The sequence below is a fragment of the Macaca fascicularis genome, chromosome 7, assembly GCF_037993035.2.
Source record: "Macaca fascicularis isolate 582-1 chromosome 7, T2T-MFA8v1.1".
In the NCBI taxonomy this organism is placed as follows: Eukaryota; Metazoa; Chordata; class Mammalia; order Primates; family Cercopithecidae; genus Macaca; species Macaca fascicularis.
The window spans coordinates 172196060-172221031 of record NC_088381.1 but is presented as its reverse complement, the minus strand read 5'-3'; the positions used below and the strand labels follow the sequence as shown (position 1 = coordinate 172221031).

At 41.4% G+C, this 24972-nt stretch overlaps 1 protein-coding gene across 1 annotated transcript in view; it reads right to left on the bottom strand.

The window, feature by feature from the left end:
- The window catches only part of TDRD9 (tudor domain containing 9), a 123578-nt gene that overhangs the window by 26090 nt on the left and 72516 nt on the right, over window positions 1-24972 (bottom strand). Inside the window, exons 14-25 of the mRNA XM_045397081.3 lie at window positions 21044-21141; window positions 19999-20130; window positions 18943-19108; window positions 18788-18851; window positions 18652-18715; window positions 18283-18327; window positions 17307-17360; window positions 10752-10868; window positions 9461-9568; window positions 7396-7496; window positions 3276-3449; window positions 504-615 (exon numbers count right to left, since the gene is read on the bottom strand). Coding sequence (XP_045253016.1) covers window positions 504-615; window positions 3276-3449; window positions 7396-7496; window positions 9461-9568; window positions 10752-10868; window positions 17307-17360; window positions 18283-18327; window positions 18652-18715; window positions 18788-18851; window positions 18943-19108; window positions 19999-20130; window positions 21044-21141 — 1235 coding nt within the window. The remainder of the gene's footprint in view (window positions 1-503; window positions 616-3275; window positions 3450-7395; window positions 7497-9460; window positions 9569-10751; window positions 10869-17306; window positions 17361-18282; window positions 18328-18651; window positions 18716-18787; window positions 18852-18942; window positions 19109-19998; window positions 20131-21043; window positions 21142-24972) is intronic.

Genomic DNA, 24972 nt, shown 5'->3' with positions numbered 1-24972 from the left:
GCACAAAAATTACCCGGGCATGGTGGCACACACCTGTAATCCCAGCTACTCAGGAGGCTGAGGCAGAGGAATCGCTTGAACCCAGAAGGCAGAGGTTGCAGTGAATGGAGATTGTGCCACTGCACTCCAGCCTGGGCAACACAGCAATACTTTGTCTCAAAAATATACACACTTTTTTTACCTCTAACATGTATCTTGTCACATCTGATTTATTGCAGCATTTTAAATGTACTTGATATTTTAAAAATTAACTTTGATTCTAGAATAAGTATGTTTCAATTTCCATTTTAGCCATATTTCAATTTAACAAGTACAGTGATAATTCAAGCTCACCCCCATTAACAAGATTACCAAGGTGCATGAGTTCTCTCTCTCTCTCTCTCTCTCTCTCTCTGTGTATGTGCGTGTTTGTGTGTTGGGGGGGTGTGTGTGTGTGTAAACTTCCTATATACAACATGATTTTAGTTTAAGAAGGAGGAAAAGCTCAATTACTTCATCCTTACCTCTGTGACATCAATAGTTAGAAGGAGATCTGTAACTGTCTGGGACCTGTCTGATGTGTTAAATGAGACTTGCATAGGATCTACCGTCTGCTTCTGGAAGTCCACATTCACCCTAAATAATACGAATTTTTAATAAAATAAAAATCAAGTTTTACAAAGAAAACACATTTACATAAGTGAAATTATCACTTGAACTATTCTAATATTTCTATAAGAACAGAACATTTCAATAAAATACCTAAGCCAGAGATGACAAATTTGATTTCATCTCAAACATGAATTTCTGCTGGCTTTTTGAAGGGCTCTGGAAGGGGTACACACCCCAACAATTATATACTACCAGGTATATAATTGTTGCATACCAGGTAGTATATAATTGTAATATATAATTATATACTATATATTATATACAATTATATATACTATACATATAATTATATATAGTATATAATTATATACCTTCCAGGTAGTATATAATTGTGAAGGCCAAGACTGTCAGAGAATATCTACTTTCAAGGTATTATCAAGATAAATGGATAAATTATTAAATTTAGACTTTCAAGGTCTGAGATAAATTCTAAATCTCAGACCTACAGTGTTTCCTAACTTGTGTTTTCAAATGTGCACCTTGACCTTTAGAAAACTATAAGAATCCATGCTTGGCTCAATGCTATGTTAGAAAACACACACATATGATTTTCCAATAAACCCCCAAAATATCATTTTCCCTTAAAGGCAATAAGATAGTAAATGCTAAACTTCTGAATACAAAAGACAAATTTGATAGAAAATAAAAATTTCCTTTCCTAACACTTTATTCTAAAGCGAAGAGAAAGAATTATAAGAAAGATCTTGATCCAACTCTTTTCCCGATCTCCAGACCCATTTTCAATGAGTGACTCCCCGGCGTTAATGACAAAAGTAAGCGGAGTCTGACCTCACTAGAGCAGGACAGGTCTTCTCTACATGAAGGACTGAACCCACTACACTCCCAAACTCTCAGAAACCAAAAGTCACACACTGGGTGAAACCAGATGGAACAGATTTCCCTTCCTCCACCAACTCCTCAGATTCCTGTTAAATTCCTCCCAAAACTGAAAACTCTACAATTAAGAAATAATAAATGAGACTTCCCACATATGTGACTATGGGGATATGGCCAAAAGGCAAGCAGTCTGTCACAAATACCATGGGTGACTCAGTTTGGTCCAAGAGAAGATCCACCAGGGTGATGCCAGCTGCATGCAGCAAGTGCCCCTGCCCTGGGCTGACCAGCCCTACAGACAGCTCTATCCCTGAACCACTCTCTGGGTGGGAGTCAAAAATGCTATTTGGCAACGAAAGGCAGCTTACTCTGGTAAGCAACTAGGTGCTCCCAGCTGCATCTCCATTATGTCCCACTGATTGCTGTGTTGAAGACAAAGAATATTCCACAATACTTAAAAAGAGAATTTGCAAAACAAAATGCATAATCCTATCCAGGAAGAAAGGAAATTAACATTAGATTTAATCCCTACTATTTAACTAAAAATTACATAAATGATATCACTCAATCCTCTCAACAGCCTTGTACCATAGGTATCATTTCTTTTTTTTGTTTGTTTTGAGACTGAGTCTCGCTCTGTTGCCCTGGGAGGAGTGCAGTGGCGTGATCTCAGCTCACTGCAACCTCTGCCTCCCGGGTTTAAGTGATTCTCCTGCCTCAGCCTCCCACGTAGCTGGGATTACAGGTGCCCGCCACCATGCCTGGCTAATTTTTTTGTATTTTTAATAGAGATGGGGTTTCACTATGTTGGTCAGGCTGGTTTTGAACTCCTGACCTCAAGTGATCCTCCCGCCTTGGCCTCCCAAAGTACAAGGATTACAGGCATGAGCCATCTCGCCCGACCGGTATCATTTCTATTAAACAGAAAAAAACCCTCAGGTTCAGAGAGGTTAGGTAATGTGCCCAAGTGCACAGAGTGAGGAGATGACGCAACCAGGATACAACGGCAGGTCCACTCGACCACAAAGCCGGTGCTTGTTTGTTTGTTTATTTATTTACTTATTTATTTATTTGTTTTAAGACAGTATATTGTTCTGCCACCCTGGCTGGAGTGCAGTGGTGTGATCTCGGCTGACTGTAACCTCCACCTCCCGGGTTCGAGCAATTCTCCTGCCTCAGCCTACCGAGTAGGTGGGATTACAGGCATGTGCCACCAAGCCCAGCTAATTTTTGTATTTTCAGTACAGACAGGGTTTCACCATGTTGGCAAGGCTGGTCCCAAACTCCTGGCCTCAAGTGATCCACCTGCCTCGGCCTCCCAAAGTGCTGGGGTTAGAGGTGAGCCACCACACCCAGCCAAGCCAGTGGTTTTTTTTTTTTTTTTTTTTTTTGAGACAGAGTCTCGCTCTGTCGCCCAGGCTGGAGTGCAGTGGCCGGATCTCAGCTCACAGCAAGCTCCGCCTCCCGGGTTTACGCCATTCTCCTGCCTCAGCCTCCCGAGCAGCTGGGACTACAGGCGCCCGCCACCTCGCCCGGCTATTTTTTTGTATTTTTTAGTAGAGACGGGGTTTCACTGTGTTAGCCAGGATGGTCTCGATCTCCTGACCTCGTGATCCGCCCGTCTCGGCCTCCCAAAGTGCTGGGATTACAGGCTTGAGCCACCGTGCCCGGCCAGCCAGTGCTTTTAACATAAGCTGAAGCAAGGTCAGATCAATAGTCATTTAAAAACAGTATCTGAATATGTGAAAGCAGGTAGAGCATGTCTGCCACCTCCCTCCTGAAAATACCTTGTGTTCCTGAGCTTTGAGACATTCATGCCTTGCACCTTCCCTTCAATTTCCTCTGCAGAATGAACGTTGAGTTCAAGTGAAACTTTTAGTTGAGACATCTTAATTGCCATATACACGGCAGGAAGGGTTTTAAATCTCTCTGTTGGATTTCGTGAGAATTCCACAAAGGCTCTGTTCCACAAATGTAAATTTAAAAATAAATTTATCAGGCATCTGATTAAAAACTGCATATTCATTTCTCTCAAGATTAGAGAGAAATTCTGTCACATCTCTCCTCAAAATGCCAGTAACTCTTCAATCTATAATTAATAACATGTATTAATTTCTCCAATGGAAAATTGTTAATTTAAGAGAAATAAAAGTTATAATGACATGTCATTAAACCAAAACCAAGTATCATCCTCGTATAATATAATGCAGAATAAAGACTAAAGTCACATGGAATTTGGGGCAAAAACAAATCTTACTTCATAATTACTTTCATAATTGCAAAATAATTTTCATGATTACAATAGAATGTCTTTCTTACCATAAAATAAAACATAGAAAACCACACAAATGTGTAACACAGTGATCTTTGTAATTCCCCTTCAAAAAAACCATGAAATCATTTTTTCTTTAATTTTTTTTTTTTGAGATGGAGTCTCGCTCTGTCGCCAGTGCAGGGGTGTCATCTCAGCTCACTGTAACCTCCGCCTCCCAGATTCAAGAGATTCCCCTGCTTCAGCCTCCTGAGTAGCTGGGACTACAGGTGTATGCCACCATGCCTGGCTAATTTTTGTATTTTTAGTAGAGATGGGATTTCACCATGTTGGCCAGGATGGTTTCGATCTCCTGACCTCACGATCTGCCCATCTCGGCCTCCCAAAGTGTTGGGATTACAGGCGTGAGTCACAGCGCCTGGGCCGAAACCGTTAAATTTATTGCCAAGTGACATGGTTTAGATCTGTGTCCCTGCCCAAATCTCATGTTGAACTCTAATCCCCAATATTGGAGGAGGGGCCTAGTTGGAGGTGACCGGATCATGGGTGCAATTTCCCCCTTGCTGTTCTTGTGCTAGTGAGTTCTCACAAGATCTGGTTGTTTAAAAGTGTGCACCACCCTCCCTTTTGCTCTCTTCCTTTCGCTCCAGCCATGGAAGACGTGCCAGCTTCCCCTTCACATTTCACCATGATTGTAAGTTTCCTGAGGCCTCCCCAGAAGCAGCAGCCTACACAGCCTGCAGAACCATGAGCCAATTAAAACTCTTTTCTTTATAAATTACCCAGTTTCAGGTATTTCTTTATAGCACTGCGAGAACAGAATAAAACACCAAGTAATGTTGATAAATGCCCTCCCTTACCTCAGCCTATATTTCAGTGTCCCATTCCAGCCCCCTCTCTGGGGCATGAGCAGCAGGCATGGAGCAAAAGGTGCCTGCTGGACGTGCCAGGCAGAAAGAAGACAGCATCAAGTTTACCTTGCTATGTATGCACGTTCTAATGCCCCTGGGTTCCCACATCATCACAGAGCCACATAAACAGACCTCGGCCCCTTCCTCTACTATAAAAATCATCCTGTAGTGAGCTCTCTCCTGGAAATGTACACCTTGAGCAGTTTGGAAAGATGCCCAGCAAGGGAGGTGTGTGGAGTAGGTACATGAATGGACCCTGATTCACTCCGCCCTCCTCTGCCCTCCTTCAGGCCCCATCCTCTTCACTCATACATGCATGCATTTTCCTTTCACACCTGATTCATGCACTTCTGCTTTATCTCCCTTCTTCAGAGTCTCCCCTAAGACTCCGTAGAAGTAATTTTAAACTCCAGACCTCAGCATCTGCTCCTCAAAGCTCCATCCTCCCCAGCTTCCAGGCTAGAAAGCCAGATGCTCTTGGGCTCCTCTCTCTTCTTTGCCCTCCACATGCAATGACCAGCCAAATCCAAGCCATTCTCCTTCCCATCTGTTGGCTCCTTTTCATGTCAACCACCACCATACTGCCTCCATATCTCAGTACCTCCGCTTTGGACTACTGTGAAGACTCCAGGCCGGCCTCTTCTCTTGTCTTGACCTCCGCTTATCCCTGAGTAAGTTCCATGAAACATGGTTCTGGACAGAACACTCAGACGTCTCCAAGTGCCCACCTAGTCACGTTCGCACTCATCGATCTGCCAAAAGCCTGTCCCAAAGTCAGCATCTGACCTCCTCACAACAGACTCCATCTGACACGGAGCAGCTCTGCCCAAATGGCTGCCAGCTACGTGTGCACAGTCTCGGCTTTCCACCATCAAGATCCAGCTCATGCCTGCCTCCTGCTGGAAAACTACCCTGACCCTGCGGGTACCACCTCTGCAGTGGACACTGCACCAGCCCGAGGCCTCACAACCCTCCAACGTCCACCCAAGAAAGTCTCAAATTAATGTTACTGCTCTGATATTGGGCCTCAAATAGAACGTCTTCTTCTAACCTTCTGGGCCTCTCCCATGACTTCTCACAGCAGGCAAATGTCTGTGAAACTAATTTGACTCTCCACTCCTACCACGAAGTTGAAAGCTTCTTATGGGAGAACATGATATGCCCAGGTACCACCTGTGCCCATCTGCCCACGCACCCCTGGCACCTCACAGAGTCTACACAAAGTCACCCCTGCTCTATGCCAAAAGAAATACAGTTCTTATTCTTTTAATCACTATATCTTCCTTTGCCTTTAAATACTTGAATCCCAAGAAATGGTACTGGTATAACCAGAAAGAATACTGTTACTTCCCCAAAAAAACTGGCATGACATTTGTATTACGACTAGAGAGCTGGAAATGTGAGGAATGTAAAAGCTATAAACACCTATAAAAAAAGGTCCCAGGCAATGGGAGGCAGAGGTTGCAGTGAGCCAAGATTGTGCCACTGCACTCCAGCCTGATGACAGAGCGAGACTCCGTCTCAAAAATACATAAATAAAAATAATAAAACAAAACAAAACAAAACAAAAAGTCCCAGGCAAGAAGAACAGGAAACAAACACAGATCTCAATCCAGTCATAAAGATGAGTGAACAAAAATGCTGCACTCTCATGGGAGCCAAGACTTCTGACCCTCAAATCGGTCAAAGGAACATTCACGCAGAACTGGAACCTCACCCAGGTAAGCGGACGCACAATATTCAGGAATTAGTTCAGCTGTGTGATTCCAGCTTTAAGTAAGCTACTTTATATATGTGACTTACTATCTTACTATAATTTACATCAGAATATTTAAGAAAAGTTCAGACACTACAAGTTTAATTCATTAATTCTCTAAGTTGTTAAAAGCACTTAGGAAGGTTTTGCTTGTTAGGGAGTTGTACGTTTGCCTCATGAGGCATTTACAGGCCTACAAAGAAAATCAATATATTAATCATAGAAATGGAACTTAAAATGCTGGAGGGAATTACCCCAAATTGAAAATGGACTTAATGTTCAACTTGAGTGAATTAGACATTAAAGAAAAAGTGTTTGTTCTTATTTACAAAGCTTTGTCAAGTTAAATAAAAATTTATCAACATTCATAGAACACTGGAAAAAATTTCTAACTTTAAAAATTAAAAATCATACTTTAGGCTTTTGGTACATAAACATTTCCTGTTAGAAATAAAAACTGAGTGATACTCCAAAACACACCATTTGCTCCTTACATGCAGTAAGTAGAGCCAAATTGAGTTTTTACAATGTTTGCCTTCCAAAAATATTCAAAACATATCTGCTTTAGGCAACTATAAGCAGATACACTCTATTCTGGAGCATCTTCATGGCCCACAAAATAACTCTTACCAATGACTCACTGAGAAAATCTGAGGACAAGTGCGTGAAAGAGAAGATCACTTTAGGAGAATCCGCCTTAGCATCACACTGAGTTACTGAGCCTTCTTGGAGTGACCACGCTTGACCACTAACCAGCAGCCTAGTCCTTTAGGAGGTTACTTAGCAGAAAGAGAAGATAAATTGCTTCTGACCATAAGATAAACCAAAGCTACATTTTGAAAGCCAGTTGCAGCAGCCCATAGGAGGACCCATTTCCATGGGCACTCAGTTTTAAGAATCAGCATCTGCAAACATTTGAATCTTTATGCTTCTTTCATAATTGCAGTTGATTACAAAAATATACTTACTTTGCACCATCAAATACAATAGATTTGACTTGACCACACTGTCTAAAGAGAGACTGTAGTTGTTTATAGTAAAGAAATCCATAGGGAGGAATGTGCTTCAACTGTAAAATATAATACAAAATCAGAGCAGATTACTAGAGCTAACAAAACAGTTTCAACAGTCACAAGCTCAAAACTGATGTACACTGTTTTAGTTTCTAAAAACAGTTTGCTATCTTTAACCATAATATATAAACTCTACATATCAGTGCATTTAATGACTTTTAAATTCTAAGTTCTATAATAAATATGTTAAATAAAGGCTAATTCTACCCCTGTTAAAATGGTGTAAGTCTAATAAAGCAAATTAAGATTTGTTTACTTCTGTTTTCCCTTAAAATAATCAAGCTTACTAAACACTTCTTTTTAAAACATATTTCTACATAAGGAATAATGGGAATGTAAACTTTAAAGGAAAATGTCTAACTAACAAGAGGAGTGCATATTTCCCCATCACCACAGTGGAAGGACCAAATAGCACATGATCAAACTGGCATTGACCTTTAATGTATAAACTCTCAAGGCACCATGCTGGGTTTCTGCAGAGCACTCCATACTTTCCTCTGGACCAGGGCAACTCCTGTGCCAGCCCAGCTCTGCACAGGGCTCCGTGACAGAAGGCACGTAAGTGAAGGCATCCAGTTAGATCCTGTCTCTTCACTCCCTGAATCCACATGTCTCCTTAGGCAGGTTATGGAGTTGCCCTGAGACCCAACTGCCACATCATGAAATGAGAATGGCATGAGAAATCCCCAACTCAAAGGGTGGAGTGAGGCTCAGCGAAGAATAAAAAGTACCCAACACACAGTCTCTCAAGTGCTAAGTAAAGCTAGCTATTATGTAGCTTTTAAGATATACACACTAGGTAATTTTGGGCCCCCAGACTAGGTTCCCAGTGCTCGAGCGATGCAGGCAGAGCTGCTGAATGTCTGAGGGAGAGTCCTATAGAACCCTTCCCACTGTGCACAGCTGAGGGAAGAAAACCACAAAGGGGCAGAGGGGTGAGAGAGGAAGCCAAGCAAAGAGCTTAGTCAAACCTGACGGCCAGCAAGAGCACAGGTGCCAATCAAATGATTCTCAGTAGCTATAAAAAACTAATGACTTCCTTTTACTGTCCCTTCCATAGGTATCAAGTGTATCTCAGCTGGCTCTCTCATCTCCAGCATGAGCACCAGCTCCTTTTGGTGCTCATCAAAGACCTCCAATTGTAATCTCAAGTCATCTGTGCCCTTTCCTTATGAGCTATTTATTTCTTCAGGATTAACAGCTGTGGTATAACAATAACCAGGATAAGGATAAAAGCTGGCAATGACCGAGCGTTTATGATATGACATGAAGGAAATTCAAGTGCTTCTCATCCCCCCTTATCAGATAGAGGCACATACTGGAACCAAGTAATCCGAAACAGTCCAGTCTCAAATGCTTTCTTCCAGTGTGATTCTCTCTGCTGCTGGGCTTTAAACAACTGGGTTGCAAATGTTGATTCAATGGTCAGGGTCTATGGCTGATCATTAGAAATGCCCAAAATACACACTACTTGAATGCTGATTTCCAGGGCAGACTTTCTAGCTCAGATCTCGCAGGGCCCTCAGATCTGAATTTCAACAAATATAAATAAAATAAGCGCTCTCTAGGTGGTTCTGTTTGGCATCCAGGTCGGGGGATCACTGGCTTAAGCCACAGCACTCAGCTGCCAACCAATAACATTTTATTCTGTATGAAATGAAGTTGTGAACTAAGAAAATGTTCTTAAACTTATAAGTGCCTTAAATCCTTCAAAATAGCACATGATCAAATCAGCATTGACCTTGAACGTATAAACTCTCAAGGCTTCCTTATAAGGCCAGGTCTGTAAAGGGAGGCAAGAGACTGAGGGACAAGTAGATGTACCTGAAAAGGCCAAACAAGCCTAACATTCACTCCAGGGGGAAATTCACTTACAACTCACAAAAATAGAAACAATTAGAGAACAAAAACGTTCTGCCTGACCACACCCCAGGGAGGGACGCCTGCCCCCAGCACCTACCACTACAGTTGTCTTGGGGTCCTTGCCAGCCAGCTCCCTCACCGCCATCTCCTCATCAGGCTGTCCGAAAGTAAAGTAATTTGGATAGAAAGCACCTGCCAATACAACCTGGAAAAGAAGTTTATTTTCATGAAGTAATAGCATTGTTTTATCAGTTATTCTCACCAATATACTAATCTCAACCCAGCATGATATGACATCTACAAATGTAAAAGACAGTTATCGTTTGTACAGAAAACTATACCTTCCACCAACCAAGCGGAAAGTCACAATTCTGGTTATTTCATCTAACAGAAACACTAAAAAAGGGACACTTTTCTCACCTAACAGAAATATCTTTCTTCAAAAGAGCTTAAGTACTTCTCAGAATGAGGCTTGGGAAACAGTGGCAAGCTGAACAAGGACACAAACCCTCCTACACACAAAGCCCCAGGGTTGGGCAACTTTCTCCACTTCTCCCCACACACGTGGGGAGGTACTCTCAAGGTGGGGAGGTACTTCTCCCCACACACATGTGCGAGGTACTCTCAGATGTTCAGAAAGAACTCCAGTTGGAACACTTAGATTTAGGGCAGCAGGCTGGCATCCACTATTCACCTCTAAAATGCACTCTGTGAAGAGTCCCTTCTTCAATAAAAATATACCCAGTTTGAAACACACCCACCAAAGACTCCCCCAGCCTTAGAGCAATTTTACGTCCAGGAAAACACTCGCACATATTCAGCACCCCCAGTTTACAGGCATCTACCTCAAACCCGATTCTGTATGCATCAGCCAACCCTTCCAGGAAACCCTACAGCAGAGGCAGTCTCCACCGGCCAGGACACACTTCCCGCTCGCCACATTCCATCTAACCACTAGTAATCCGAATCCATGGCTCCAAAGTTAAAATAATATTTTCAGTGTAAGGGAATAGCTACATACACTGAAAAATATAAAGAGCATCACTTTCTTAAAAGTTAAAACAAAAGCTCTCTCCTGAAGCAGTGATAACGCAGGTACTCTAAAGAAACACTCCCCTGGAAATTAGAAATGGGTCTGAATCCATTAAATGTTAATAAATAAAATAAACAATAAATACTCTCTACATGAATCATCAACTCAACAAATAATGCAAACTATGAAAGACAAGAATGTTTCCTGGTTCCCAAACACAGTTCGAACATTATGGACCTAAAATCTCCTTTGAGATTTGGTTTGTATCAGAAAGCAGGAATAAGCGGTTTCTCAACCACAAGACCCTGTAAGCACAAAGAATCAGGAAAAAACCATCCAGGAAACTCCAGCACACCTGTAGGATGAATCGCTGCTTATATATATACTCTTGGTCCATGACAGGTCGCCGAGAATCAACATGCATGTTGAACTGTGAGATTCTAGTCTTCAATTCTTCGTATAATTCAGCCACCTAAGAAAAATACATCGAAATCTGATGTCTCAAAAGTACATATGTTATCAGAGCACTGAAAACACTAGAAAATAAGTGCACAATGGGTAAAGTATAAATATATCTATGGAATGAAACACTGCAGCTAATTAAGAATCATCTTTTAGCTGTGTGCAGTGACTCATGCCTCTAATCCCAGCACTTTGGGAGACCAAGGCAGGGAGATCACTTGAACTCAAGAGTTCAAAACCAGTCCGGGAAACATGGTAAAACCCAGTCTCTACAAAAAAAAATACAAAATTAGCTGCACGTGGTGGCACACACCTGTAGTCCCAGCTACTCAGGAGGCTGAGATGAGAGGATCGCCTGAGACTAGAAGGCAGAGGTTGCAGTGAGCCAAGATCGTGTTACTGCACTCCAGCCTGGGTGGCAGAGTAAGATTTTGTCTCAAAAAAAAGGAAAGGGCAGGAAAGGGCAGGAAAGGGCAGGGGAAAGAGCAGGGGAAAGGAAAAAGGAAAGGAAAAAGGAAAGGAAAAAGGAAGGAAAAAGGAAAGGAAAAAAGAAAGGAAAAAGGAGAAAGGAAAGGAAAGGAAAGGAAGGGGAGGGGAGGGGAGGGGAGGGGAGGGGAGGGAAGGGAAGGGAAGGGAAGGGAAGGGAAGGAAGGGAAGGAAAAAGAAATAATGTTTTTAAAATTTTTATTATTATTATTTTGAGACAGAGTCTCACTCTGTCATCCAGGCTAGAGAGCAATCTCAGCTCACTGCAAGCTCCGCCTCCCAGGTTCATGCCATTCTCCTGCTTCAGCTTCCCCAGTAGCTGGGACTACAGGCGCCCCCACCATGCCCAGCTAATTTTTTTGTATTTTTAGTAGAGACAGGATTTCACCGTGTTAGCCAGGATGGTCTCAATCTCCTGACCTCGTGATCCGCCTACCTCGGCCCCCCATAGTGCTGGGATTACAGGCATGAGCCACCACGCCTGGCCTAAAATTTATTTTTAGAGACGAGATCTTGCTATATTGCCCAGGCTAGACACTGCAGTGGCTATTCAAAGGCACAATCCCACACTGATCAACACAGGAGTTCTGATCTGCTCCCTTCCCAAGTTGGGCTGGTTCACCCCTCCTTAGGCAATACGGTGGTTCCTGTCTCCCAAGAGGTTACTATATCGGTGTTGAGTTTAATGCAACACCAAATCGGCATGGCGCGCTGCAGCCCAGAACTCCTATGCTCAAGTGATCCTCCTGCCTCAGCCTACCAAACAACTGGCAATATAGGCATGTGCCACTGTGCCTGGCAAGAATCATCTTATTAGAAATTAATTAATAAGTAATGTTAAAGATGAACAGTATAACACTTATAGAAAATACCAGAATACAAAATCATATATGCTCCATGATCTGTTTATAAACACACACCCCTGATGGGAACCAGTGCAAAAGCATAACTGTGCCCACCTAGAGATCAGAATAGCAGAGAGCCATGACCACAGCCTTGCTTTAGGGCCTCGAAACACGTTCCAGCCTCTGCCATGAACATGTACTGCTTTTGTGATTAAAAACAAAATAAATGACCTATGGCCAAATAGTCCCTCCAAACAGGAAAATAAAATCAATATCCAGTTGTAATAAAAACTGTTTCACACACAATGTCAAACTTTAATGTACACATGTGAAAATACACAATTCCAAATACCTACGAACTGACCATAAATTAAGTCACCACAAAATTATCGCAATTACAAAAAGAACACAGTTACAAGTGTGAACATAACTGGGGGAAATAACAACTAAAAAGAATTGAAAGGACAGAAAAACTTAGCAGCCACTATCTCTGTGGAGCAAGGAAAAGCCTGGGACATGGGAAGCAAGGGAGAGTACACTCAGACGCTCACCTCTGTACCCCTGAGGGATGGAACTCTTTCATGTGACTGTAATCACATGTAACTGAACGAATTAAAAACCAAGACTATGCCACTTTCTATACTTAAAAGCAATAAAATCAGAAATTAACAAGAAAAAAATGATATTTAAAAACATTTCAGGGCTGGACATGGTGGCTCACACCTCTCAGAGCTTTGGGAGGCTGAGGCAGAAGGATTGCTTGAGCCCAGGAGTTTGAGGCTGCAGTGAGCTATGGTCATGCCACTGCACTCCAGTCTGGGAGACAAAGACCCTGTCTCTAAAAAATAAAAATAAACTCTTTAGTCAGAGAGAAAACCAACACTAAAAGAAATTATACAGGAATCTCAAAAATCAGTGGGATGTGGCTAAAGCTGCTCATAATAAAATTCATAGCCTTAAATGTTTTTAATTAGAAAGACTGAAAATATTATTATTAATATTAAATATTAATTTCAGAAAGACTCAAGTAAACTAAAAGTCACAGGATAACTAAATTAATGGAAAAAAAACAAAAAGCAATGATTTAGAATCCCCCACCTATTCCTTCCCTCCCAAAAAACACAGACAAGAAAACCGACAAATGAAACTAAGAGTAAGCTCTCTGAAAAGACAGGAACACAAAGGAATCTTGCAGACTGTGCAGTAAAGGAGTAATCCAGCAGGCCTGGCTGTCCAGACCACCCACATTCCAGAGAAAGGTTTGGCCCTGGCCCAGCTCCTGAAAGGTCATTGCCAAGCCTCCAGGGACTCCTATCCTCCCTAATAAGAGTATCTATGCTTACCTGGGGCCTTGGGCCACACAAAAGAGTTTACGCTAGAATGTGATTTATGGTGGGGCCTTGGGCCGTAGGGTAACAGTTTCCTCTGGAGGGACTGAAGACTGAGTAACTAAGGTCAGCCACATGGGTACTCTAGGCCTACATAACCAATGCTCAATAAAAACCCTGGACACCAAGGCTCAGGGGAGCTTCCTGGTTGCAATACTTCATGCCTGCCGTTGCACACTGCGGCTGAGAATTAATCGCTGTCCATAAGACTCTACTGGGAAAGAACACTTGGTAGCCTGCACCTGGTCTCTCCAGGGCTCCTCCCACGGCCTTTTTTTTTTTTTTTTTTTTTAAACCTTTGCCGACTTTAATCCATATCCTTTGGCTAAAATAAATCATAAGCATAAGCATAACAGCTTTTCTACTTCTGCGAGTCCTTCTAGCCAATCAGTGAACCTGAGGATGGTCTCAGGGACTCCCTGAATATACAAATATAATCAAGAAATGGTGAGAGTACACAAATACACAATAATAAGAACAAGAAAGGTGTTACCATTTGACATGAATTTGAAATAACAAAAATTACGTGTAACTATACATCAATAAACTTCATGATCTGGATTAAATGGGTACCTGAATGAAAAACGTAACTCCTCAAAAATGACTCCAGAAGAATTAGAACCCAGAATGGATCAATAACTCCCAGGGATATTGAAAATATTTTTTTAAACTGATCCCTCAAAAAGGCACTAATCCCAAAGGTGTTTTTGAATGCGTTCTATCAAATACGTAGGAAATACATTTCTAGTTATTAAACTACTGATTAAAATGGTTCCTGGACACAGAAAGAGGTTCGTCCTACCAGGGTGGTATCGACACCAGCATCTGATAGTGTTGTGCATGCACATGCGCACACATGCACACACACGTAAACCAAAGGCCAATTTCACTTATAAATACAGAGGCAAAAATTCTAGAGAAAATATTGGCAATCAGAACCCAGCAATGTTTTGGGAGAAAAGATTACAAACAAGCAGAGTTTATTCTGAGAACACGTGGTTGGGTCAACAGTGGGAAATCCATCATGTATTCATGTATAAGTCATGCACCACACAGCAGTGTCTCAGTCAACCATGGACACATATAGAACTGTGGTCCCATCAGACTGTAACAGAGCTAGAAAATTCCTGTTGCCTGGTCACATCATAGCTATTGTAGTGCACCACGTGTACTCATGTGTCTGTGGTGATGCTGGTGTAAACAAACCTACCGTGCTGCCAATCATACGAAAGTCTAGCACATCCAATACATACAGTACATTTCAGTTGACCCCTGAACCACATGGGGTTGAACAGTGAGGGCCCACTTATATGCAGGTTTTTCTTAACCAAATGCGGATCAAAAATGCAGTATTCAAGGGATGCAAGCCCGAGTATATGGAAGGCCGACTATTCGTGTACATGGGTTCCACAAGGCCAACTGCAAGACATGAGTATTCATGAATTTTGGTATACAGGGGTCCTGAAACCAACCCTCCTTTATATACCAAGGGACAATTGTACTTGATAACGACAATAAATAACTATGTTACTGGCTTAAGGATTTATCATACTATACCATCTATTTCAGAGTATATACTCCTATTTATTTAAAAAAAAAAAAAAAAAACTTCACGTCTTGAAACCAGCAGCAGCAGCAAAAAAAAAAAAGGAAACAAACCAAAAAAGTTAACTGTAAAACAGCCTCAGGCAGGTCCTTCAGGAGGTATCCAGGAGAAAGCATTCTTACACTGTAAGAGATGACAGCGCCATGTGTTACTGCCCCTGATGACCTTCCAGTGGACAAGATGTGGAGGTAGAAGACAGTGATACTGATGATCCTGATTCTGTGTATGCCTAGGCTAATGTGTATGTGTGTCTTAGTTTTTAACAAAAAAGTTTAACAAATAAAAATTATTTTTAAAAATAGATAAAACCAGCCTGGGCTACAAAGTGAGACTCTGTCTCTACAAAAAAATAAAGAATAAAAAAAAATTAGGCCAGGCACAGTGGCCCACACCTGTAATCCCAACACTTTGGGAGGCCAAGGCAGGCAGATCACAAGGTCAGGAGTTTGAGACCAGCTTGGCCAACATGGTGAAACCCCGTCTCTACTAAAAATACAAAAAAGTAGCCGAGCGTGGTGATGCGCACCTGTAATCCCAGCTAACTGGGAGGCTGAGGCAGGAGAATTGCTTGAACCCAAGAGGCGGAGGTTACAGTGAGCCGAGACGGCGTCATTGCACTCCACCCTGGGTGACAGGGCAAGACTCCATCTCAAAAAAAAAAAAAAGAAAAAAATTAGGAGTGGTGACATATGCCTGTAGTTCCAGCTACTGCAGAGACTGAAGCAGAAGAATTGCTTGAGCCCAGGAAGTCAGGGCTTCTGTGAGCTGTGATCATGCCATTGCACTCCAGCCTGGGCAACAGAGTGAGATCCTATCTCAAAAACCAAATAAATAAGGAAATAGATAAAAACTTATAGAATAAGGATATAAAGAAAATATTTTTACATAGCTGTACAATGTGTTTGTGTTTTAAGCTAAGTGTTATTATAAGAGCCAAAAAGTTTTTAAAAAATTAAAAAGTTTATCAAGTTAAAAAAGTTATATTAAGTCACAATTAATTTTTTTAAAAATTTTATGAACTTAGTGTAGCCCAAGTCTGCAGTGTTTATAGTCTACAGTCATGTGCAGTGATGTCCTGGGCCTCCACATTCCCTCACAGCTCACTCACTGACTCACTGACTCACCCAGAGCCACTTCCAGTCCTGCAAGCTCCATTCACAGTAAGCTCCCTATATTGGTACGCCATTTTTATCTTTTATACCAGTGATCCCTAACCTTTTTAGCACCAGGAACCAGTTTCATGAAAGACAATTTTTCCACAGACCGGAGAGGGTGGGGATGGTTTCAGGATGAAACTGTTCCACCTCAGATCTGGCATTAGTTATATTCTCACAAGGAGAGTATGGCCCAGGTGTTGGGAAACCCTGTTTTATAACCATATTTTTACTGTACCTTTTCTACGTTTAGTTATGTTTAGGTACAGAAATACTTACCATTTTGTCGTAATTGCCTACAGTGTTCAATACAGTCACATGCTGTACAGGTTTGCAGCCTAGAAGCCACAGGCTACACTATACAGCCCAGGTAGCGGGCTACACCATCTAGGTCTGTGTAAGTATGTTCTATGCTGTTTGCACAAGGATAAAACCATGTAATTACTCATTTCTCAGAATGTATTCCTGTCATTAAGCAATGCAAGATTGTATTAGTAGGTTAAAAATTAAAACACCATATGTTTATCTTTTTCTTTTTCAAGACAGACTCTCACTCTGTCACCCAGGCTAGAGTATACTGGTGCAATCACGGCTCACTGAAGCCTCTACCTCCCAGGCTCATGCAAACCTCTCACCTCAGCCTCCCCAGTAGCTGGGACTACAGGTGTGAGCACCACACACAATCTGTTTATCCTGACAGATACTGAAAAGACAATACAACAAGATTATACAACCATTCCTCATTAAACTATGTATAGGGAAAAAATATTCCTTAACTTGAAAAGGAGTATTTATTAGAAACCTAAGTAGTTCTACTGAAAGGTGAAAGAGACACTCCTACTAAAGTTGAAAACAGGCAGGAAATACACTTCTTGAAATACTCATTACTACCCATGTACTGTTGTTACTTAACAAATACTTTATAAGTCAACTTTATTTGCATCCATTTGGTCAAAAAATTTAACTTACCTCTCTAATTCTCTTGATTTGAATGTAATTTAACCGTCCCCAATTAAGTTCATCCTTTAAATATATAAAAGCAGAATACTCAATATTAAGGTAATAAATTAGAGCTGAATTTAGCTAGTTTAATACGTTTCATCCAAAAATTTAATAATTAATGTAAATTACTGAGCTATTAAACATGTACTCAAGTTGACCGTGGCACTCCCTCTCCAGGTACATCCAATTTTACATTGAAGCCAGAGAGCATAATACTCAACCATAAACATGATACAGAAACTCTTCTGAGTTCGCCTGTCTCAAAAATTAAAGGTAGACATAACTTGATTATCTCGAAAAAAGATGTCTGACAAATTATATACCAACAAGAAAAATAATACAGCTGAGTCTTTAAAAGACTTTAAACAGCTAACTCATATACGTATTAGTAGAGATCTATCTAGGCACAGCAAATCTCAACACAGAAACAGCAGACCTGTAAACAGTCTGTTGAACCAAATAAGTTTAGAAGAAGAACAAAGCCTGACAAAAAAAAAAAAAAGAATAAAATGGAGGGTAACAGATTACATTTCTTTTAAGCCCATTATCTAAAAGAGCTGAAAACAGAAACAGCAGCCACATGGCTTTCAATTTTGAATTGACATGTCCAAGCCAGCACCCACAGCTATGAAATACTCACAGCCAAAGAGGCTACAGACACCACGGCAAGCTCAGTACAATGTGGGGCTGTGAAACAAGCAGCACAGCTCCAACATAGGACTGAGAGCAAGCGGCCTCCTGAGAAGCGATGGAAGCAAAAGGACCAGTCTGCAGAGATTATGGCCTGCCACTCTTGGGACAGTCGTGCGAGCACTGTCTACAGTGACCTCGACTCCAGCTGCAGGCGGCACATCATGATTCACATGCCATGACTGTGCCAAGACAGAGTCTTTCTCTCATCACTCCCAGCCATCTAGAAAGCAGCTAGAAAGGGCTCACCAACCTTTGGGTATCGCAGCTCCCCTCTCTGTCTGCAAGCCTTCCATGTCTGAAAATAAATGATCCAAAGTTTCAAAATAATGTGTTGGCTCACTGAATTTTTTTAAGTCCAATCTCAACTTTTCAACTGTATGTTGAAAATTTACAACATAAAAATGTACAAATTTAATTTTTTTCAATCAATTTCATAAAATTGGATTTCCATCTCACCTACTTCTTCCAGCACAGTTAATTTAACATTGGACACCAATAACCCCGATAATACTTTCACAAGATAAAACATTGTCTCTCTCTACCTCATACGTTTGTGGTATGAAAATGTACTAACAATCTGTGGTAGCTGCTTTCATGGTTTACACAACAGAAAACTTACTTTAAATGCCTCAACAAGTGCAATGCAGTCACTCTTGCTACTGCCAGAGAAATTCACTTTGTTCCTACAAACAGATAACGGTGTCATTCAATACCATTAAAATACAGTGACACTTTAAAATATGAACGTTCAGTACCTATATCCATCGAGATGCTGCCGGAAAGGCATTGCAAAAAAATTCTTCAAAGAAAGAGCTGCCGCTAACCATAAAAAATAAACAAGAAGAATGTAAGATTGTGAGAGTGGTGTTATATAAACTTCCCATTAGCATGTATTTGTTCTCACACTTACCTATAATAAGACATTCATCTAGACATCCAAATACATGTCCAAGGACTATGAGTTTACCAAGTTGCTGATTTACAGGAAGTTGGGCTAAAACTCTTCCTAAGAAGGTCAATTCACCGTCATGGGGGTTTTCATCTTCTCTCTGCCCACTCACTGCAAGTGCTCCAACCTTCATACAATAAAATTAGTGTTATTAGCAAGCACTGACTTACTCATACTTTTTCCCCTTAAGGTGGAGAGTCCAAAACAGGAAACGAAGACCACATTTTGGTGAATAAGACCCTAAGTCAATTTATGAAAGGCTGATATGCTACCAAAAAAAACTTTTTAAATTTTCCCTTGAAACTTAGAACACATTTTACTATTTTTTTTTAAAGTATGATCCTAGGAGGTAACACTAAAGGACTTTCACAAAAGTCTACTCACCTCACTCTTGAACAAATACAGCATGCACAGTACTAAGTGAAGGATCTCCCAGCTGCCACTGTCGACAAAACCTTACTGAACTATGTATGGGGAAAAACTTCCTTAACTTGACACAGTGTTGTTCATAGAAACCCAAGGAGTTATCAAATTTTTTTATTAAAGGAAGCCAAGTGTGGTGGCTCACACCTCAGTCTCAGCTACTTGGGAGGCCATAGTGGGAGGGTCACTTGAGCCCAGAGTTTGAGGTTGCAGTAAGCCATAATTGCATCACTGCCCTCCAGCCTAGGCAACAAAGCAAGACCCAGTTAATCAATCACAATAGAGAAGGTAAAACACCAGAGGCATCCTCCACTTCAAAGGTCAGAAGCAGAACGTCCAGAGCCCCAGCACAATATATACACTAGGATACAGCTTGTACCAAGGCCTTGGTTACAAGTTCAAAGGGCAGAGTATGAGTCAGGTGTGCAGTCAAAGAATCCTGAGTAGGAAGAGCAGGGTTTCCAGGAATGGACGAAGAAAGCCAGAAGGAGGCTGAGGAACAGAGTTAGTGGGAAAGTGAGGCAGAGACTGAGGGAGCTGCAGTAGAACAGAGCTCTATAGATGCCAACAGTACTAACCATCAGGCAGTCCTACCTCCTTTAGTAGAAGGATGGTGCGCTCAATGTCACTCAGACCAGGCGGGGAAAGGGCAGTGGCCAGCAGAGCTCTCGGCTCACCCATGTCGAGTAATTTCGCTTTCAAGATTGTGCTTCCTAATGGACAACGCTGAAAAGAACCAAGCCTGAGATTAGAAATAATAACATAACTAAATCAGTTAGCCGATTCACATAACCAGTGCTTCAGAGGGAAAGAGGAGGAGAGAAGGAGAGGAGAAGAAAAAATGGAGAGGATTGAGGGAGGGAGAGAAGAGAGGGGAGAGAGAAGGAGAAAGAACAGGAGAGAGAGACAGAAAAAGACAAAGATGGGGAGAGAAAGAAGGAAGCAAAAAGAGAAGGAAAAGAGGCGCTGAAAAGTGGGAGAGCAAGAAAGCAAGGAGAGGGAAAGAAAAAAAAAGAGAAGGAGGACAAAAGAAGGGGAGAGACACAGAAAAAGAGGAAGGAAAAAAGCTGATCCCACAATTACTCATTATAAAGGGACACAGAAAACAGCAGCATTTAAAGACAATCCTATTATAGAGCCCACAGATACCAGAAAACATCCTCTCATTAAAACTATGAAATGTGGGTAACGCCCTAGACAGTAGCCTGATGCATAATCAATAGTGAGCCCGGACTGTGAGTGAGGGGGAATGTGGCAAGACAAGGATTTTTCTGGAACCAAAATTAGATGACACTAGAAATTATATTACTTAGACTGTTTGGTAAAACTTTCAACTTTGACACTTTGGGAGGCCAAGGCAGGCGGGCGGATCACGAAGTCAGGAGTTCGAGATCAGTCTGGCCAACATAGTGAAATCCCGTCTCTACTAAAAATACAAAAAGTCAGCTGGGCGTGGTGCTGTGTGCGCCTGTAATCCCAGCTACTTGGGAGGCTGAGGCAAGAGAATCGTGTGAACCCGGGAGGCGGAGGTTGCAGTGAGCCAAGATCATGCCATTGCACTCCAGCCCAGGCAACAGTGCAAGACTCCGTCTCATAAATAAATAAATAAATAATTTTGACAATGACCAAAGTGAATTACCAACATCTCAGGAACAACATGATCAGGGATGGAGTTGTCCCAGAAATCCTTGTGTACCAGCCGGTAACAGTACCCTCTAGACACTCGTCCAGCACGGCCTTCAAAGGAAAGATGTGCAAACAGCGTTTGGCATTAATTACTTTAACATCACCATGAAGATGTATTTTTAAACAGTCATTAAATATTAATTAAGCAAAGCCTTAAGTGTCTTCTACTAGACCATGTCAGTAACACCTTTAGAATATGTTAGTGTATTCTTAATAAGTTATTCTTATTTTAAATGTTATTCTAAATAAGAATGACTATCCTAAAAAGTTAGAATAAATTAGAACAAGACTAAATGCTGACTTCTACTCAGTGACCAATATTATCAAATCTAATGCATATTTCTGAAGAAGACAACCTTGGCCCAATATGCGACAGAAACCAAGTACACCCTTCTGGAAAATGCACAGTTCATAATAGAAAGTCACGAGGTTAGCGACAGGCCCTACGATGCCATCAAGGAGGCTGTCTCAACAGCTTGTGCTTCCAATGGCTTCTGCTACCCACCCATCCTCGCCCCACTGCAAAGCACCCTCCCAGCTGTCAGCCACACCACATTACGTGACCGAGTGAGGAACAAGCAGAAGGCTCAGAACCAAGGCTGGCCCACGGAGACCATGACATAAACTGTTACTCTCTTGTGACTCTATCACCTATGAAGTAGCAACTCTTTTATCCTAACACGTAATAAAATTGTCCAAGGAGAGCGAGTGGAGGGAGGGGTAGGAGGGAGTCTTAAAATGCAGCTTTAAAAGAAATGAGGCAACCCAAAAACCATTCCTTCCCCACCTACGGGGATCTGGATCCTGTCCCCTGCTGCCCTGTCTGCCTTCCCAGGCATCCTCCTCACTGCCAGGAGACTGTGGAGAATCTGGGCTTCTTCCTCCACCACCACCCACCTTATTTGCAAATGACAGGATGATTTAAGAAAATCCCAAGACATTACAAAAACAAACACCCAAAAAAAGCCTTCCGAGAACTAATAAGTGAATTCAGCAAAGACGCAGGATACAAGATCAACACACAAAAATCAATCACATGTCCAGATACTAGTAATGAACATATGGAAACCGAAATTGAAACACAATGTCGCCGGGCGCGGTGGCTCAAGCCTGTAATCCCAGCACTTTGGGAGGCCGAGACGGGTGGATCACGAGGTCAGGAGATCGAGACCATCCTGGCTAACACGGTGAAACCCCGTCTCTACTAAAAATACACAAAAAACTAGCCGGGCGAGGTGGCGGGCGCCTGTAGTCCCAACTACTCGGGAGGCTGAGGCAGGAGAATGGCGTAAACTCGGGAGGCGGAGCTTGCAGTGAGCTGAGATCTGGCCACTGCACTCCAGCCTGGGCGACAGAGCGAGACTCCGCCTAAAAAAAATAAAAAAATAAAAAATAAAAAATAAAAATAAATAAAAAAAATTTAAAAAAAAAGAAACACAATGTCATTTACAATCACTCTAAGTCAAATGAAATACTGAGGCAAAAATTTAACACAGCACATACAGGATCTATACACTGAAAATTACACACTGCCGATGAAAGAAACCAAAGATGGCTAAATAAACAGAAACACATATAGTACTCAGAGATTGGAAGATTCAACATAGTCACTATGTCAATTTTCCACATATTCATCTATGGGTTTAACATAATTCCTATCAAAAGCACGAAACTTCTTTGGTATCTATAAACAAGCTTATTCTGAAATCTCCCTGGCAAGGCCAAGGACTTCGAATATTGAAAACCATTTTGAAAATGAAGAATAAAGTACGAAGAATCACTCTGTTTGATATAACAACTTCTTCTACAGTAATCAAGGCAGTACAGTGCCGGTGGAGGGAAAGAGAAAGAGCAATGGGACAGAACCAAGAACCCAGAAACAGCAAGAGCAAGCACATGCAAGTGATTTTCTTTACAAAAATGCAAATGCAATTTATATTCTAAATACTTTTTATTTTCTGTATAGCATGATGCTTTGGTATTTTTAAAAACCTTTCTGGCTGGGGTGAGACTGCCCCTCCCAAGACTAGCCAATTCTTAGAGCAAAGGGCCCAGCCAGGAACAAGTCTTTGATATGTAAAACTAACCAACCACAGCCATACATCCTCCATCCTCTGTATGGACCGGTGCACCCAGGAGGCAATATTCCTCTGCCTTAATCACCTCAGGGCCAGATGCCAAAAACTAGGGATCACCACCCCTATTATCCAAAGTCCACTGAAATTATTCCAAATAGGTTACTAGAAAATGTGTTCTCTCATGGGTCATTCATAAAAAAATCTCTAGTGACAGAAGTGCTTGTTTCACTAGACAAGTTATAAAACAGTTAAAGTATTACAGATACAATAGCATTAGAAAAAACTAACTAGATTGTCATAGTCAAAGGAATTACAGATTGAAGACAATCAAATCCACTTCAGTAAAAAAAAGAAGGTAATCCCTTATAAAATAGTCACTAAAAGGCCTCTATGCACCTGATAATAGAGTCTCATGTATCTTCTGCTACTAAACTCTAGTATAACTAAATGCCACAAGACTTTAATGCATTATACCAAAATATATTTTCACCAGGTAAAAAAAAGCTTTTCATGGTCCACCAACTAAGGACAATCAAATACTTCACGATCTAAAACCCAGAGATTGACTCTTCTAAAAACATCATCAGAAAAAGACTGTCCTTGCCACCCACATTACAAAACTGTGGGATCTCAAAGCTTAAGTGCATAACCTCACAAATTAAAAGAGCCCCTCCAGACTCTTAAAAACTATACACCCATTAGAAACCTCAAGGTAAAGCTGACCAAAAAAGCTTCTCCCCAAAAGCAGACAACAACCCAGATGTGAGCAGCTTTCCCAAGATCACAAATTAAGACTTCTCTATCGTGACACTCCAACCTCTTATTCTTCCCCTTGCTTCTGCCTCTATAAACAATAATGCATACAGTAACTTCCCTAAAAAAAGAGGTTATTATATACACTCATGGGGTATACTTTTATTGGTAAAAGATTTTACAGCCAACCCTACCCATGGACTATCTTATGCCTTAATAAACAAAAGACAAAGGGTAGATATAAAAAATTTTAATAGTACCTTTGTTAATCCATAATCAGAAACAAACCATTGGTTCATCCCTCTTGACCTACATCATAGGTTAAAGAAAACATTGCCAAGAGGCCTTTACCCTTCTAGATAGACGTCATTTGTTAGGTCTCTTTTCCCACGGTTTAGAGTAAATAAGACAATAACTAAAAATGCATCACTCCTAAGAGGCTCTAGAATAGATTCTACTACAAAGCCTATGATTACACAACAGACTTCTTTAAATTCTCTTGCTAAAGTTGTGCTAGGTAATAAAATTTCTCTAGATTACTTACTGGCTAGATTGGGGAAAAAAAAGTTGCTGACACTACTTATTATACATAGATAAATACATCAGGCATTATAAAGCATCAGTTAGGCCAGGCGCGGTGGCTCATGCCTATAATCCCAGCACTTTGGGAGGCTGAGGCGGGTGGATTGCCTGAGGTCAGGAGTTCGAGACTAGCCTGGCCAACATAGTGAAACCCCATCTCTACTAAAAATACAAAAACTTAGCCGGGCGTGGTGGCATGCGCCTGTAATCCCAGCTACTCAGGAGGCTGAGGCAGGAGAGTCACTTGAACCCGGGAGTCAGAGATTGCAGTGAGCCAAGATCGTGCCACTGCACTCCAGCCTGGGCAACAAGAGCAAATCTCCATCTCAAAAAAAAAAAAAAAAAACGACTCAAGATAAAGATAAACAGAAGGTAAATGGACTGCTTGTTTAAAAGCAAGCCTCTTTATCTGACTCATTCTTTGATCTATTTGATTTTCATTGGTATGGTTCATGGAAACCCTGGCTAA